A 19,180-nucleotide genomic window follows, 5' to 3' on the forward strand; every position below is an offset into this window, starting at 1 on the left:
AGAAAGCACCTGGGAAAAGGTTAGAGCACAAATATGGTGCAGCTGGGTTCTTACTCACAACCATGTGACTTTCTGAGTCCAGGCTTTTAACCATGGCAGATGCTGAGTGACTAGGAGGCAGCAAAAGAGCAACATGTTTCTGTGTGCCTACAAGAGACACTCTTAAAATACAAGGATACAGAAAGGCTGAAGACAGAAAGAAGTCCTGATAAATTCTTAAGAATATATAGACTGTAGTGTCTGGCTTTAAAGTAATAAAACTAGACATAAGCAACAAAAGAATAGCTAAACACCTCATATCTGGAAATGGAATAGCATATTACTAAAAACTATTGAGGTAAAAAAAAAAAAGAAAAAAAAAAAACCAGAAGAGAGATTATGAAATACTTAGAGGTGAAAGACAATGAAAACGCTCTGCAATATTTTACTATATTGAAGATGCACCCTAATTTTATATACCACTATGAAGGAAAAAACTGCTACTTGAAACATGTCATGCCATTGACTATAAGATGCATCTTGATTTCAGAGATGACAAATGTGAAAAACATGCTTTTTAGGTGAAATACTTCTGTCGAAATTTGAGGGCCATAGCTAAAGCAGTAATTGCAGGTAATTTTAAACTTTAAATAAAATGTTTAATGAAATTAAAAAAGATAAAACAGATGAGCTAAGCATGCATTTCAGAAGTTGAAAATGAGCCACAGAGCAAACCCAAAGAAATAAGAAAGAAAATAATAAAAGTGAGAGTAGAAATCAATGAAAAAGAAATAATAACAATACACAATAAAGAATATTAGAAAAAAAGCTGGTTCTCTGAAAAGATTATGAGAACAGACACACCTCTGGCAAGACCAGATAAGGAAGACAGAAAATGCAAAAAGAAAATGCTGAATAAAAGAGATTTAAAAATTCTGCAAAAGAATGTTATAAACAACTATGAACTAAAACATTTGAAAACCTAAACAAATAAGATATATTTTGGAAAAAAATATAAAAATATACTAAAATTGGTCTGAGAAGAAATGGAAAATATGAATAAGCCAGTAAACATTCAATAAATAGAAATGGTAGTCATAGTCTCCCTGCCCAAAAGGCCCAGCCCAGATGAATCCTACAACATGGGTGGGTTCTCAAAACTTTTGGAGAATAGACACTTTCTATCTTATAAGCGTTATTTCAGAGAAAGAGAACAGGAAATCTTATTTTATAGTACCAGTCCAACCATGATTCTGAAGCCAAATAAGGCTAGTAAAAGGAAAGAAAGAGGTCTGTCTCATATATAAACACACAGATTACATATAACATATTAGCTAACTGAGTTAAGAGTATATTTAAATATATCACAATCAAGCAGGAATCCAGGAACGTAAATGTATAAATTGCCACATAAATAAGGGAGAAAAAGAACAGGACTATCACAACAGATAAAATGCAAAAAAGCCCAAAACATTTAATAAGATTCAATATTTATTTATGAGAAAACATCTGAGCAAACAAGAAATAGAAAAGAACTTCCTTAACTAAGTAAAGATTATACATCAACCATCTAGTAAGCATTATTCTTGATGGAGAAGTTTTTACATGCATTACTTTTAAGATCAGGACCACAAGTCTGCTTACTATTCCTACTACTGTTTAATGTAGTCATGGAGGTCCTGGCCAATGCTAAAAGAAACAAAAAAGAATGAGGAGTACAAAACCTGAGAGTGAAGAAATTAAACTGTCTTTATTTGCCTATGATATGATCAATCAATTACATCTAAAACCAACAGTATTAATAGACAAACTATTAGAACTAGGTGGTGAGCAAGGCTGTCAAACACAAGATCAACCTATAAAGCACAAAAGCACTTCTCTACATCAGCAAGACCTCACTAGGGGATGCAGCCAAAATAAGGCACCCATCACACTAGCGACAAGAACTAGACAGAATTGAGAAGTTCACCTAGAGAAAATGCAACTCTTATGGAATAAAAAGGACAAAAAAAGAGTAATCTATAAATTCAATGCAATTCCCATTTAAGAAATTCAGCTGGATTTTTTAAAAAGGAAATTTATACCTCATTCTAAAATTTTTGTCAAGAATCAGACTGTACTACAAAGCTACAGTAACCAAAACAGCATGATACTGGCACAAAAACAGCACATAGATCAATGGAACAGGATAGAAAGCCCAGAAATAAACCCACGCACTTATGGTCAATTAATCTACAGCAAAGGAGGCAAGAATATACAATGGAGAAAAGACAGTCTCTTCAGTAAGTGGTGCTGGGAAAAGTGCACAGCTACATGTAAAAGAATGAAATTAGAACATTTTCTAACACCATATACAAAAATAAACTTGAAATGGATTAAAGACCTAAATGTAATACTGGATACTATAAGACTCCTAGAGGAAAACATAGGCAGAGCACTCTTTGACATAAATCAGAGCAATATTTTTTTTGATCTGTCTCCTAGAGTAATGGAAACAAAAGCAAAAATAAACAAATGGGACCTAATTAAACTTATAAGCTTTTGCACAGCAAAGGAAACCATAAACAAAATGAAAAGATAACCTATGGAATGGGAGAAAACATTTGCAAATGATGTGACTGACAAGGGATTAATTTTGAAAATATACAAACAGCTTATACAGCTCAATATCAAAAAACCCAAACAACCCAATCAAAAAATGGGCAGAAGACCTAAATAGACATTTCTCCAAAGAAAACATACAGATGGCCAATAGGCACATGAAAAGATGCTCAACTTGGCTAATTATTAGAGAAATGCAAATAAAAACTACAATGAAGTATCACCTCACACCAGTCAGAATGGTAATCATCAAAAAGTCTGCAAATAATAAATCCTACACTGTTGGTGGGAATGTAAATTGGTGCAGCCACTGTGGAAGACAGTATGGTGGCTCCTTAAAAAACTAAAAATGGAGTTACCATATGATCCAGCAGTCCCACTCCTGGGCATATATCCGCAAAGACGAAAGCTCTAATTCAAAAAGATACATGCACCTCAATGTTCACAGCAATACTATTTACAATAACTGAGACATGGAAGCAACCTAAATGTCCATCAACAGATGAATGGATAGGGGCTTCCCTGGTGGCGCAGTGGTTAAGAATCCGCCTGTCAATGCAGGGGACAAGGGTTCAAGCCCTGGTCCGGGAAGATCCCACATGCCGCGGAGCAACTAAGTCCATTCGCCACAACTACTGAGCTTGCACTCTAGAGCTCGTGCGCCACAACTACTGAAGCCCGCGTGCCTACAGCGCGTGCTCCGCAACAAGAGAAGCCACTGCAATGGGAAGCCTGTGCACTGCAACGAAGAGTAGCCCCCACTCGCTGCAACCAGAGAAAGCCCATGCACAGCAACAAAGACCTAATGCGGCCAAAAATAAAAATAAAAAAAAAATAGATGAATGGATAAAGAAGATATGGTATATATATACATTGGAATATTATTCAGCCATAAGAAAGAAGGGAATAATGCCATTTGCAGCAATATGGATGGACCTAGAGATCATCATACTAAAGTGAAGTTAGACAGACAAAGACAAATATCATATATCACACATAGAAATCTAAAAAAATGATACAAATGAACTTATTTACAACACAGAAACAGACTCACAGACTTAGAAAAGAAACTTATGGTTACCAAAGGGGAAAGGGGTGAGGAGGGATAAATTAGAAATTTGGGATTAACAGATACACACCACTGTATATAAAATAGATAAATAAGGACCTACTGTATAGCACAGGGAACTATATTCAGTATTTTGTAATAACCTATAATAGAAAAGAATCTGAAAAAGAATCACCTTGCTGTACACCTGAAACTAACACAACACTGTAAATTAATTATACTTCAATTAAAAAAGAAAAGAAAAAAAAGGATAAATGTTTACAAATAGATAAGTCAAACAAAAAAAGAAGAGGGAAAAAAGGGGGAAAAGTGGGCAGTCTTGACCTATGTTATGGGTCGAGTGTGTCCCTCCCAAATCCATTATGTTGAAGTCCTAACCCCCAGTACCACCCAGGATCTTATTTGGAAAAAGGGTCACTCACCGCAGACATAATTAGTTAAGATGAGGTCACACTGGAGTACGGTGGGCTCCTAATCCAATATGACTGGTGTCCTTATACAAAGGGGAAATGTGGGCACAGGCATGCACACACAGGGAGAAAGCTGTGTGAAGATGAGGGCAGAGATGGAGGTGATAACTTCTCCAAGTGAAGGAACCCCAAATATTGCCAGCAACCACCAGAAGCTAGGAGAGACGGATGGGACTGACTTCCTCACAGCCCTCAGAGGAAACCTCTCCTGCCAACACCTTACTCTGAAACTTCTGGCCTCCAGTACTGTGAGACGGCAAATTTTTGTAAAGCCACTCAGTTTGTGGTACTTTGTTGCAGTAGCCCTAGCAAACTAACAGAACCAACCAGACAGTAAAACATACTACAAAGCTATGGCAATTAAAACAGACAAATAAACCATCAAGCAGAATAGAGACCTAAGAGATAGTTACATTTACATAGGAACTTGATATATGATAAAGGTGGCACAACATACCAACGAGAAAAGTATGATTAGCTTTTAAGCAGCTTACTATATGGAGAAAAAGAAAACTGGATCCCTAGGTAAGGCCATATACAAAGGTTAACTCTAGATACATTAAAAACCTAAATGTGAAAGGTTTAGACAACTAGTGTGGAATATCTTTGACATCTAGGCATGAGAAAGAGTTCTAAAACAAAACCCCCAAACTGCAAACCATATGTGAAAAATCAACACATTAGACTACATCAAAAATAGGGACTGGGCTTCCCTGGTGGTGCAGTGGTTGAGAATCTGCCTGCCAATGCAGGGGACACGGGTTCGAGCCCTGGTCTGGGAAGATCCCACATGCCGCGGAGCGACTAGGCCCGTGAGCCACAACTACTGAGCCTGCGCGTCTGGAGCCTGTGCTCCGCAACAAGAGAGGCCACGACAGTGAGAGGCCCGCGTACCGCGATGAAGAGTGGCCCCCACTTGCCGCAGCTAGAGAAAGCCCTCGCACAGAAACGAAGACCCAACACAGCCAAAATATATATAAATAAATAAATTAATTAAAAAAAAAAAAAAAAAGGGACTTAAGGACAGTAGAGGACAGACTAGGAGAAGATATTTACAATCTGTAAACCAGTAAAGGACTAATATTTAGACCATACATGGAATTACTACTAATCAACAAGGAAAACATAGGAAACCCAAAAGAAAAAAGGACAAAAAATATGAATAGGCAAGCCACAAAGAAGAAACATAAATGGCTAACCAACATGAAGTGATGCTCAAGCTCACTAGACTGAGAAATGAACATTAAATCAACTGTACCCTCCCAATACAGGCACCACAGGACACAGCTGGAGGGAGCGTGTGTTGGTGCAGCCCTTCTGGAAAGCAGTGTGGCTGGGCTTATGCAAACCGAGGACACAAAGGAAGAAAGGAAGTGTCTGGCTGGGAGGACACTACAATTATGTCTGCCAGAGAGATTTCAGAGGGAGATGGGTACACTAGCTGCCAAGGTGTTGCTTGTGCTAGCGCAGTGGAGGAAAACTGTTTGTCCGTCACCGGGGGAATGGGCAAGAAAACACAGTGGGTACAAACGCTGGGAAGCTAAACTGCACTAAGAAGCCAACAGCAGATATACATGCGGATGAATGTAGCACTGAGGGAGAAAAAGTAAGGAATAGAATGAGATCCACAGCACAATACCACTTAGGTAAATTAAAATTCATGTCCTCAAAATGATACAACATGTTTTAGAATGACAAATATAAATAAAAAGATAAACACTTTAGAATGTTGGCCTAGAGGAAAGAGGATGGGAGTAGGGGTGGGGGATAAAAGGAAATAAGAAAACAGGAGGGGTGTCTTATTATAGTGCCCCAAACGGAGGGATATGACTGACTCAACCTTCTGCATCTGAAGCTCAGAGGGAGAAAAGGGTATGAAGCCAGAATTCCAGCAGCACCAGAGCCGGACTTGGGGGTGCTGCTTCCCCAGGTAACCCAACGTATGCTGTGCTGACTCAGCAGCCAGGGGTTTGGCACTGTCAAAGCAGATGTTGTGACCCTCGTTAGTTATGGCAAACATTTAGTCAAACTGTCGCTTGCCCAAACTTGGAAGATGGAATCCACGCAACTGTGCCAGGGCCCCAGAATGCTAGGATGTGCAGTGGGGCTTGCCATGTGAACAGGTGCTATAAGCAAGGGGTTTGCAGGGAGAGATGGACAGGGATACAGAGGCCAAAGGTAGGGGCCTCACAGGTTAGAAAAGTCAACTGCTTCTGGACTCAGAAGGAAGAGAGAGGACTGAAGAGTGAGCCAGATGGCCCTGTGACATCCTGCAGCGAAGATCAGAGTAGGCTGCTTTCCTCATGCCTCAGGCTGTTGTTCCAGATGACTGGCCACTAACATGAGAAAGACTGACAGAGCAAAGAAACGGAGCAGGTGTGGGAACTGTGTTTACTCATAACTACGGTCACTGACACGTGGATCAAGTGGTTGCAAGCAGACCAGAGGCTGTGACAGAGGGAACTGGACTGTCCAAGAGACCACCAGTCTGGCCTGAAACATATCTGACTGTTGGATCCCTTATACAACCTCCAGGCCAGCAGACCGACACTGGCAAGAAGCTGGCCGTCAAAGCTGTGTAGCCCACTCCACGAGAACCCACTTCCCATGAGCCATCGAAGATGGTGGCCTCAGGGGCCACGGAGGTCAGCGGACATGCTCTCTGGAAGGCAGAAGCGGTAGCCAGACATGCTAAGAAATGGAGTCCTCGGTACCCCGGGCAGCCTTCACGGTTCCTGCCCAGAGGATGCAATGACCACCAAGGGCCAGGGACTGCCAGGTGTGTCCCTTGTTTCCTCTTTCCCAATAGGCATTTCATCGTGGTTATCCTGTTTCTGCTCTACCAGTTCGCCCTGGGCAGGACAGGCTAACGTGACTGACAGATAGTCTTCTAGTTGGAACACAGGCCCTGTGGGCTTGAAGGAGACTGCTGCTCATCGCCCAGGGTTGTGGACTCGGAGGAAGCAGGGCTTGCCGGTAGCTCAGTGGGGTCGACTGGTAGTGACAGCTACATCTACCCACACCTACTTTCCCCTTCACCTGGCCTGCAGCCCAGAAACAACAGCCCCAGGCTCCCCTTGCAGCCAGGCCTGGCCATGCTGACTAGCCCTTTCCTATGTGATCGGAAGAAATGGTGGGTGCAACTGCTGTCTCACTGTTTGAGGACAAATCCCCGGCTCTGGACTTTTGCTCTTCTCCCCACTTCTGCTGCCAAGAATGGTGACAACTCAAGTGGCTTTGAGAGCTGGAGCTGCCATTAGTCTGAATCCCTGAATGACTGTGGGGAGAAAAACCGCTGGTCTGAAATGCTTTAAGCTATTACAGTAGTTTAGTTTCCCCTAACGTGTATTAACAGTATGTCTATATGCCAACCAAAACCAGAAGAAAACATGAAAAAATTAAAACAGATAATTTGTTGGGAGGGTAAAACTATTTTCTTCCTTTTCTCTTTTTGCTTCAATTTTCATTGTTGCAATTACAAAAACATTAATTTTGTAATAATTTAAAAAAAGATGGACAAAATAGCACAGTTTATTTGTACCGTCTGCTCTCACATTATCTTTGACATAGATGTTACTACTAGTAAGACTGAAACCACTCTATGCAAAAGGAAGTGGGACTGTTTCGGCAATAAAATAGGAAAGAGAACTTCAAAAAAGGAAAAGTTTTGAGGACACAGAATGGAATCCTTCTGGGTAGCTTCTGGGCAAGAAAGTGTTGCAGTGTTTAGATGCTGTCTTTCAAACTCTGGCGTGACCGGTTCTTTCTGGGCTAGCTCCCCTTGACCACTCTGAAATGACGAGGGAGGTGATCTTGGAGACTCAGCAAGATTAATTTATTGGCAAAGCTTGAAAAGGCAATACTAACTAATATCCTTAATCCACTTCTCCATTTCTTGGGGCAAACAATTAGTACCTGAAGTAGACAGAAACAGACAGCAAGGGGACAGTGAACGTATGACAGGCAAAGTTCAGGTTTAGATTCAAGAGACACAGTTCAGTTTTCAGCTCTATTTATTAGCTGTGCCACCAGGGACATGTGACTTAGCCATTTGATTTTGCCTTGTCACTTGTATTTTCCCCCATTTTATAAACTTTTGTCAGGGATTGCCGGGAGACTCAAATAAAATAAATGCGGGGCTTCCCTGGTGGCGCAGTGGTTGGGAGTCTGCCTGCCAGTGCAGGGGACGCGGGTTCCGGCCCTGGTCTGGGAGGATCCCACATGCCGTGGAGCAGCTGGGCCCGTGAGCCACAATTACTGAGCCTGCGCGTCTGGAGCCTGTGCTCGGCAACAAGAGAGGCCGTGATAGTGAGAGGCTCACGCACTGCGATGAAGAGTGGCCCCCGCTTGCCACAACTAGAGAAAGCCCTCGCACAGAAACGGAGACCCAACACAGCCAAAAAAAAAAAAAATTAAAAATCAATAAATAAACAAATAAAATAAATGCAATAACATGTAAGATGGCCTAGGACCAGGTCTGCAAATACTAGGCCCTCACAGATGTGTCTATTCTCTCCTTCTGCAGGAAGAATGACCCAAGACTGGAAAGGCAGCACGTGACAAGCTCTACCATTGTAGACAAGCAGCAGGAAACCGGGTTGTGATGTGGACATAAAGCCAAGTCCCACCTGAACTTTGTGAAACATCTGTAAGTTAATTGCTTTGACTTCCTCCAGCTGCTGGCGAAGGGCAACTAGAGTGTCCTGCTTCTCGTGCGTGTCCTTTTCTAGTAACTTCATTGCGATTTCCATTTCGGTTTTCATTCCAATTTGTAGCTCCAGTTCTTTTTCTAGTTCCTGAAAAGGATATTAATAAGGAAAATATTATTAAAGTAGATCACAGAAATGAACTTAACTGATGTTGTATCTTGGGCAGTGCTGAAAATACAAATGGAAGGTCAGAATAGGTTAGGGAGATGTAGACAAGTCTGTCTGGAGCGTTAACTAGATTAAGTTTTTCCCCTTTCCTCATTTTACAGTGAACACTGGCTCTGCATCAAGTCAACAGAAAGCGGGTAGGTGGCAATGAGGGATACTCCATGAGTATTTTTTTTCACACGTTAAAAACTTTATTTGCATAAAAACTCACTTGTTTTTAAAAGCAGGTTGAAGCATGTGTGTGCAAAGTGCTGACAGAAGTGACGTAGAAGGAACAAACTGAGGAATCTTTCTGATAACTCTCAGGCTCGCAAACTCACCAAACGGGCTTTCTTCTCCTCCTTCAGCTGCTTCCACACGTCATTGTACATTTCATCCAGACCTTGCCGAGTCTGCTTGTAAGTCTCCAGCTCAACTTTTGTATCCTGTTTTGTTATCTGTGATCAAACAAGAGCACCAGAGGAATGGTTTGCTTACAGAAGCAAGCTAACTACAAAGTATTTAAAAATATAACATATATATATATTTTAAACAGTAGCATAATTTCTATTTTTTTAAGCATAATAGAGAAAGGTTAAAATTTTAAAGGTATTTTGAAATATCTTTGAACATGAAGGATGAGAGCAAGCCAATAGATTTTTGAAAAGGTACGTGCAGAAAACAATTTAATCTTCTTTAAAACAGAATAGTCTGTTTTAGTTCTGAGTGGGAAAGGTCCCCATTCAGTATTTATCTAGCACATTTTTAGCACTGGGTGAATTTCGAGACGAATCAGATATGGTCTCTACTCTCAAGTCATCAGGTGAGACAGCTGCAAGCCAGCAATTCTACACAACAGCAAGTGGATTCTATAATGGAGGGAGGTGCAAAGAGCTATGGAAACATGGGAGAAGAAGGGTCCAGACCTACTGATGGGTGCCAGAGGCAGCATCACAGGGGACCGGGCTCATGAGAGAAGCTGAAGAGAGAACAGGAACTTTCACTCGCAAAGGCCCAGAGGCAAGGGAGCAGTGCACTTGGGAAACCCCAAGTGGTCCAGGTGGCCTGAGAGTGACACGGAAGGGCACTGCGGCAGGATTTTCTGGTGTCAAACAAGGCATCTTTGCACGTTTTGAGCTTGAGATCTCTGATGGACATGTCTGAGTGAGGAACATGCCGCCCAGCTGCAAGGCCTACTTCTCACCTCTACGCTTTTTTCGCTTTTCTCACGAATTAATTCATTTTGTTCTCTTAATTGTTGCTGTTCTTCTTGAAGTGAACAAATTCGGTCTGTTGCAGCTGAAAGCTGATTAAGAAAGAGTTTTAGATTTCTTAACATCAAAATGAATCTTACTGTTCAAATTAAAAGCTAACATTTGGCATCTTCACAATTGACAATGTATTTTCACATATGTGATATTTTATTTTTTATCCTTGTTTTGAATAGGTAATACATTCATATGGTTCAAAATTCCAAAGATATAAAAACATAAACAGTAAAATCTCTCTCTTACCCCTGCCCCTAGCCATCTCTGCCCTCCCCAGATATTCTTCTTTTACAAAAATGATAGCATACTACTTCACGTGGGCAAAGATTTATGGACACAAAATATTAGAAACAGCTTAAATGTCCAATACTAGAAATGGTTTAACAAATCACAGTAAAAGCATAAAACAGAAATATGTAGTTATTAAAATACTTACAAAAGCTTTTAATGCCTTGAGAACATACTTATGATATAATAAAAATAAAAAAGCAGGTTATACAGTATGTTCTCACGTCTAGTTTAAAGAAAAAAACTTAACTATGTTAAAAATCCTTAAGAGGAAAAACGAAAACAAACAAAAAAAGCTTAAGAAGAGATGGGGACTCTATATACAGCTGTCACTTAGCCAAGGGATAATGGGCTTTTTTCCCCCTGATTCTTCATTCTTTTTAGTTTTTCTAGCCAATGAGCAAAAGGATATCTTACCACTAGAGAGAGAATCAAAGAATCTGGGAGAGGAATCACAACCAAACCATTAAAGATGTGCCCCAGGAAAACATCTTCCTTGCCCTGAACGAGTTAACGTAGTTTAGGGAAAAGTGTATAGGAGCAGGTGCCTTCATGTACCTGCTGAGGAGAGGCTAGCAGGAGAGGCGAGTAAATACCCCAACCAAACTGTCCTTTCCCAGCCTCTGAGCCAGCCTGGAGAGAGAAGGTGAGGCCGGAGAAGGAGAAAGAGGCCAGACATTTGCCCTCGATACTTGGCTGCGCTCTTAGCATCATTCACTAACAGGGGGCCCTGAAGCACTGAACTCCTCACCTCCTCTTGGTCAACAGCATCTAGGTCCACTCAGACTCAGAACCCAGGACTGGGGTTTCTAAACATAACTGCTGTGCCCAAGTAAGAAACTTTAAGGCTTGAAACAAGGTGCTAGTTGCTGCAAGGGAAGAAGCAGGCAAAAACCATAAGCTAATTCCCATCCTACTCTCTGAAGACGTAGGGAGCACACCCTGAAGTGAGAGATATACTTTTCTCTGAAGTACATTTTCTATTACACCTGTTTGCCTTTGAAGGAAAAATAAGCTAGTTGTTCAGTTTCAAAAGCTAAATTAGACTTTCATTCAAAGCATGCCACCTCCCCTCAGAATGGGAGAAAATATTTGCAGATGAAGCAACAGACCAGGGATTAATCTCCAAAATATACAAACAGCTCATGCAGCTCAATATCAAAAAAACAACCCAATTGAAAAACGGGCGGAAGATCTAAATAGACATTTCTCCAAAGAAGACATACAGATGGCCAAAAAGCACATGAAAAGATGGTCAACATCACTAATTATTAGAGAAATGCAAATCAAAACTACAATGAGGTATCACCTTACACCGGTCAGAATGGCCATCATCAAAAAATCTACAAACAATAATTGCTGGAGAGGGTGTGGAGAAAAGGCAACCCTCCTATACTGTTGGTGGGAATGCAAATTGATACAGCCACTATGGAGAACAGTATGGAGGTTCCTTAAAAAGCTAAAAATAGAGCTACCATATGATCCAGCAATCCCACTCCTGGGCATATATCCAGAGAAAACCATAATTCTAAAAGATATATGTACCCCAATGTTCATTGCAGCATTACTTACAGTAGCCAGGACATGGAAGCAACCTAAATGTCCATCAACAGAGGAATGGATAAAGAAGAGGTAGTACATATACACAGTGGAATATTACTCAGCCACAAAAAAGAATGAAATAATGCCATCTGCAGAAACATGGATTGACCTAGAGATTGTCAGACTGAGTGAAGTAAGTCAGACAGAGAAAGACAAATATCATACAGTATCGCTTATACGTGGAATCTAAAAAAGGGTATAAATGAACTTATCTACAAAAGAGAAATAGAGTTACAGATGTAGAAAACAAACTTACGGTTACCAGGGGGTAAAGGGCGGGGAGAGATAAACTGGAAGACTGGGATTGACATATACAAACTACTATATATAAAACAGATAACTAGTAAGGACCTACTGTATAGCACAGGGAACTCTACTTATTACTATGTAATGGCCTATATGGGAAAAGAATCTAAAAAAGAGTGGATGTATGTATATGTATAGTTGATTCGCTTTGCTGTACACCTGAAACTAACACAACATTGTAAATCAACTATACTCCAATAAAAATTATAAAAAAAAAACAAAGTATGCCACCTCATCTGGGAGAACAAAGAGTGAATCCGCTCGTTCTAAAATCAACTAAGGGGACTTCCCTGGTGGTGCAGTGGTTAAGGATCCGCCTGTCAATGCAGGGGACATGGGTTTGAGCCCTGGTCCAGGAAGATCCCACATGCCGTGGAGCAACTAAGCCCGTGCGCCACAACTACTGAGCCTGCACTCTAGAGCCTGCGAGCCACACCTACTGAGCCCGTGCACCACAACGACTGAAGCCCGCACGCCTAGAGCCCGTGCTCCACAACAAGAGAAGCCACCGCAATGAGAAGCCCCTGCATCACAACGAAGAGTAGCCCCCACTCACCGCAACTAGAGAAAGCCTGTGTGCAGCAACGAAGACCCAACGCAGCCAAAAATAAATAAAATAAAATAAAATAAAAAAATTTAAAAAATAAATAAAATAAAATCAACTAAGGTCTCCTTGGGTGCCTCCACATGCTAAGTGTTGGGCAAGGCGCATTTAAATGGTATTAACCTAATTTAATCTTTACAATACTATTGTAAGTGTGTTGAATTATCACCCAATTTAGAGATGAGGAAAGTGAGGCCCAAAGGCCCACTCCACCCCCCAGGTGAATTCGAGTCCTTCAGCTCTAAGGGCGATGAAGTCTCTCCCATGATGCCCATCTTTGAATTTCTTTCTTCTGTTACAAATCTGAGCTCCTCTCCTGAAAGCTGTTCAGGCCTGGCCCCTCAGGAGGGCGCAGGAAGTCTAAAGTGAGCCTTAAACTGGGTCCTCCATTACAAAGGTGTGCTCTGCGACTCTCCTTTCAGCTGTAACCTGCCTCCACACTGTGGGGGGGTCACTCTCTGGCCCCCCTCACAGCCCTCTTCCTTCCCGGTGAGACTTGGTGGGGAGGGCCGAGCAGCCAGGGACCGCTACCTGTGGAAAGCCTCAGAAAGGCTGAGCAACCCCCCTCCTGCTAACAGGAGACAAGATGTGTCCACCAAGGAGACTGCCGGGCAGCTGGCAGCAAGCTTTCTTCCTCGGCCTCAGCCCTCCTTCTTCCTGTCCTTTCATTCTCTCTCTTCCTAGTGAGAAAGCAGAGAAAGACCACACTGGAGAGGCCGAAACAAGGAAGGGGTGGGCGAGGATACTTTTACCCCATAAAAGAGCCTGTGCCTTCTGGGCAGCAGGGAGACACACTACATCACAGGAAAGGTGGGAAAAGAGGAAGAGAACAGCACGTTCACAAAAGGAGTAGGGCTTTTCCAACTAGGACTTGTCTTCTACTGGACCACTGTGAGGTGATAAAACCTAAGTCACTTAGAACTGGCTCATGATCAGTTGCACTGGCTCATGGGAGCCCCGGCCAGGGCAGAACACGGACATTCTGAGGATATGAAATTCTGAGAATGTCTGTCCTGTGCAGCTCAACCCAAGGTTAGCAATTCCCATTCCTACCAGTGAGAAGCTCTGGTCAGATATACCAACCATACCATTTCTCTTCTTGGATCATTCTGTTTTAAGAATTTCAGTAAGTTACAAACCTCTTCTTGAAGCTTTGAATTAGTCTTTTCCAACCCTTCTATCTTGGTTTGAAGATCCCCAACTGTGCAGCTGTAAAAAAGAAAATATTAAGTAAATGTGAACTTATAAAAGCTGACTGTTTTCCCAATCTGTAAACAATGAGGATAGAGATTCCTAGATTTCCTGTATGAAATGGAGAGTCAAAGGGCCTCCAATTAACTCATAGATGAGAATTCTAAATATATATGTATGCAGTGTGTGTGTGTGTGTGTGTGTGTGTGTGTGTGTGTGTGTGCTGTGTATATATATATATATATTTTTTTTTTTTTTTTTTACTGAAAAGTTTTCAATGTTTTCTCCAAATATGCTACCCATTTCTTGTTTAGACAACTGGAAAGAAAACAGCGTTTCCCCCAACACAATATATGGGAACCAAAACGCGCTGGCAGTCATATATCTAAAGTAATATTCATAACAAGATATTGGTACTTTTGGGTAGTAGGAGCAAAGGTGATTTTTAAATCTTTTTTATACTTTGTCCCATTTTTCACATATTCTTTAAGTAATATGCACTACTTTCATACCGAAAAATACGTAAAAAGCTAATGTAGACTTGACAAACAACAATAATAACCACAACAATAATAGTAGTAGTTTTCTTTTTGGACAATGTGTCAGGCCCTCTTTGTTCTAAGCACTTTAAATGCATCAACTCCCCACAATTCTGTGAGGCAAATCTTATTGTTAATCTGTTTTACAGATGAGGAAACCATAACTTTATATTGAAAAACTCACTTAACTTCATACCCCTATGAACCCAGGTGGTCTGGCTCCAGAGCCTGCACTTTTAGGCAACAGACCCTACTGCCAAAAACTGGGGCTTTTTGCCGGTGAGGGGGGCTACCAAGAAACAAACCTGACAAGGCTAATGAACCAAGGTTCAAGAATTGGGCGGGAGAAAAATAAAAATACAAATTGACACAAAATGAAAAAGTCAACAAAACAAAACATATAGAAGGAATTACAAGTTTTAAGAGTATGCCATTTTCAATTCTGTACCAGCTACATAACTCAGAAAATATCAATAAAATTTCTATTTTTCCTTAGAAAACATAAATTATCAAAAAAGATATATCCTCACGAGGAGAAAAGCTAGAACAGCTAAGGAAAAACTGAAAAGCTGGCAAAGTACTGCTTCCAAACAGGCTTTAAGCTTCAAATTTTTAAGGAGCAAATAATGCTCATGAACTAGAAGGTGTTCCCAGGCACAGAAACAAGGCAAAGCTTCCTGATTCATTTTGTGAAGCTGCATAACCCTGATACCATGCCAGAGGGGAAACTATGGAACAACTATGTTAGGTTACATGTTAAGAGAATGATTAAATTATTAAAGCTATGATCAAGTAGAGTTTATCCCTACGAAGAAATCCATTAATAAACTATATTACATCAATAGATTAAGGGATAAAAGTCATGATTAACTTAATGGATGCTAAAAGGCATTTGATAAAATTCAACATCTATTCCTTATAAAAGTTCTCAATAAACTAAGAATGGATTAAGAATCTCACTCTCAAAATAAAAGCCAGCGTCACACCTCAGGAAAGCTCAGAGCAGCACTACCCTAGGTATGTTCTGAAGAACACACTAGCTCCTTTGCCTGTTTCATTGGCTTCGGGGGCCAGACAGGCTGCTCCCGCAGAGAACTGCTAATGTGCACAGTGTACTCTCTAAAGAGGGTTCAGAGAGAGAATTATATTTCCCAAACACGTTAGGCTGAGAATCTCCATCCATTCTCCATCAACACCCGCGACAACTAGTGTTTCATGAAACACAGGAGCAGCTTTCCAATTAAAATGAAAATTCAAGATAAAGATACCTGCTATCACTATTGAATTGGTCTCAAAGGTCTAGCCCAGTGGTTTTCAACCCCTTTTTCCTGCCCAGAACGTTGGAGGGATGTGTGTTGATTCCCAGCAGCAATAATGCTTCCCATGCAGTGATTTCCAACTAAGTTGCGGTGGGCTAAGGGGTGGAGAGGTTTCATTTATTACTCCCTAATTTGCATAACTACACAGAACAAAAGATCAAAGGATTCCCCAAAGCTCTCTATCAAGAAATCATACTTCTACAGTCTGTACACATGAGCACTGAACGACAACCTTTTTTCTTGGTTTGGAAAAAAGTTAGTTATAAATATATGGCAACTCAAAAAGGTTCCATGAGGCAATTATCGGGCACTGAGAATGAACCGCAACACTGGAAAAAGGAGGAAGTCCTACCTTAAGTGCCGGTTAAGTTCTTCCACATAATTTTTTTGATCAAGGACATCAGTAATTCTTTCATGTCTTTTAAAAAGAACATAAAAAGAGAGAAATTCTTTTTACTCAGGGTTAATACTTTGTAACTGTCCCCCAACCTTCCAGTCACCTTGTAGGAGTACAAATGTCATCAGGAAACCAAGAGATGGTTAGAGCTTAGTAATATCTGCACAGTCCTGAGTGAACCAGCAAGGTGGGCTGGGAAGACATGGGACACACTGGAAACAGGCTGCCTGGAGAGGAACCTCCCTGCAGACGCTCCTCCCACCTCTCCCCTAGCATTTGAGAAAGCCACTGGCATGCAAGGTAGAAACACCAAAAGCCACATGTAAATGGCTCTCGAGTTAGGAGATGAAGCAGCCCTTGTTATACTGAAGGAAAAGAAGCTGCCTCAGAAAAGAAGACCACAAGACTCTTCAAAACACAAAGCTGATTAGTCTGGGTTAAAAAAAAAGACTCTGGGAACTCTGGCGGTCCAGTGGTTAGGACTACGCGCTTTCACTGCCAAGGGGGTAGGTTCAATCCCTGGTCAAGGAACTAAGATCCTGCAAGCTGTGCAGCATGAAAAAAAAAAAAAAAAAAAAGCAAAAAGCAAAAAACAAAACACAACAAGACAAAACTTCATACATCTTTATAAAAAAAGCAAAAAAGACTTCATCATTTTAAAGTTCGGCTCCCCCCACCAATTTCTTTACATACATATGTACATAAATGGGATCATCTGACCCAGGTTCATGCCACAGGTGCTGGATCTGCTGGTCAGTGCAGTCATTTTTTTTCTTTTACCTTTCTGCCCTTTACATAGCTCTCCCAGGTAACACATACTGACAGCTTGTTGAGTATCCTTTGTGTATATAATCATAATATCTACGTATGTTTTTACATATAGTATATGCAATTAAAATATAAAATATATGTTAGAGAATTTTGGGGTTTTAAAAAATGGGATATATATACTTCTCAGTATTATACTTTTCTCACTCAATAATACCTGTGGAAATCCCTCTAAATCTACTACACAGTAGGTCAAATTTCTTTTCTTTCATGTCTGTATAATACACAGTGTGGAATACTTCAGATGTTCTACAATTCATTCAATTGCAGATGTCCCTAGATATCCACGGGGGACTAGTTCCAGAACCTCTGTGGATACCAAAATCTGCAGATGCTCAAGTCCCTTATACAAATGGCATAGCACAGCTGACCCTCTATATCTGTGGGTTCCACATCTGCAGGTTGAAGGGCTGACTGTATTCCTTTAATAGTGGATAATCAGTTTATTTCCAGTTCTTTTTGACATTAAGAATATATTTTAAATTTCAAGTGAGTGAATCCTTGTACTGTGGGTGCATGAAGCATTAATGGGATTCCCGCTGGTCCCTTCCTTGGTAAGGTGCACTGCCAGGGCACTGAGAAGGAAGAGTTCTCATTACAAAGACGTGTGAAAGACAGGTAACAGATGTATGTGGTAAAATATTCAAACACAGTGCAAGGGTTTACAGTGAAACTCCCTCCCATGCCTGCCTCCTGACCTCTTCCCCACAGGTGGTCGTGTTTTCAGGTCGATGCGCCTCTCTAGAAATGATCCATGTATATGGAAGTACAACATATAAATATGGTTGTATGTCTTTTTTGTTATAACATAAATGGTAGCATGTTATATACATTGTTTGCTTTTTTTTTCCCAGGATAACTTCTTTTAATGCTCTTGTTAACAAGGATGAGGTAGAGCTACAATGTGGCATGAAAAGACATCCAAGACACAGTAGGATCAAAGAATAAGTCTAGTGGCAACTTAAATATATAATAGTACCTTTCCATTTACATCCAAACCATAAAGCAAATTACACTACCAACAAATATATACCTGCAAGGCAGTAAAGAAAGGCTTGGAAGGAGTCATGCATGAGTAGCTTCCTCTGAAGAAGCAGGGGGAGTGGGATTGAGATGGAGACGAGGGGATAGTGTTAATGGGGAAATTTGCCTTGTACTCTCTATTCTTCCACAGAGCCTAATTCCTTAAACAATGGGAATAGGAATGTATTGCCACTGTAATTAAAAATAGCTAAATAAAAAATAAAAATTCAAACAACGCAAAAACAAAAGTAGCATTCTTTGTCAATAGTTACCTGAAAAGATGCAACATCACTAATCATCAGGGGAATGCAAATCAAAAACCACAATATACTATCATGTCATACCCATTAGAATGGCTATCACCGAAAAGACAAGAAGTAATAAGTGTAGGCCAGGATGCAGAGAAAAGGGAACACTTGTGCACTGTTGGTGGGAATGTAAATTGGTGCAGCCACTATGGAAAACAGTATGGCAATTCCTCAAAAAATTAAAAAATAGAGTTACTAAATGATCCAGCAATTCCACTTCTGGGTATTTAGCCAAAGAAAATGAAAACTAACTTGAAAATGTATATGCACCCCCATGTTCATTGTAGCATTATTTATAACAGTCGAGATATGGAAACAACCTAACTGTCCATCAATGGATGTGGTATATTCATATAATAAAATACTATATTCATCCATAAAAAAGAAGGAAATCCTACCATTTCTGACAACATGAATGGACTTTGAGGGCATTATGCTAAGTGAAATATGTAAAACAGTAAAAGACAAATACCTTATGATCTTACTTATATGTGGAATCTAAAATAAACACAAAACCAAACTCACAGATACA

The 19,180-nt window shown here is 40.6% G+C and overlaps 1 protein-coding gene across 7 annotated transcripts in view; it reads right to left on the reverse strand.

The window, feature by feature from the left end:
- RUFY1 (RUN and FYVE domain containing 1) overlaps positions 1-19,180 on the reverse strand; it is a 59,959-nt gene that overhangs the window by 17,267 nt on the left and 23,512 nt on the right. For 6 of the 7 annotated variants that reach the window (XM_036845399.1, XM_036845398.1, XM_036845405.1 and 3 more), the window contains 5 exons: positions 16,445-16,510; positions 14,183-14,252; positions 10,180-10,281; positions 9,317-9,433; positions 8,748-8,915 (listed from right to left, as the gene is read on the reverse strand). In XM_036845399.1, coding sequence (XP_036701294.1) covers positions 8,748-8,915; positions 9,317-9,433; positions 10,180-10,281; positions 14,183-14,252; positions 16,445-16,510 — 523 coding nt within the window. The remainder of the gene's footprint in view (positions 1-8,747; positions 8,916-9,316; positions 9,434-10,179; positions 10,282-14,182; positions 14,253-16,444; positions 16,511-19,180) is intronic. The other variant, XM_036845401.1, reaches the window with a different exon arrangement.

The sequence above is a fragment of the Balaenoptera musculus genome, chromosome 3 (assembly GCF_009873245.2).
Source record: "Balaenoptera musculus isolate JJ_BM4_2016_0621 chromosome 3, mBalMus1.pri.v3, whole genome shotgun sequence".
Taxonomy (NCBI): Eukaryota; Metazoa; Chordata; class Mammalia; order Artiodactyla; family Balaenopteridae; genus Balaenoptera; species Balaenoptera musculus.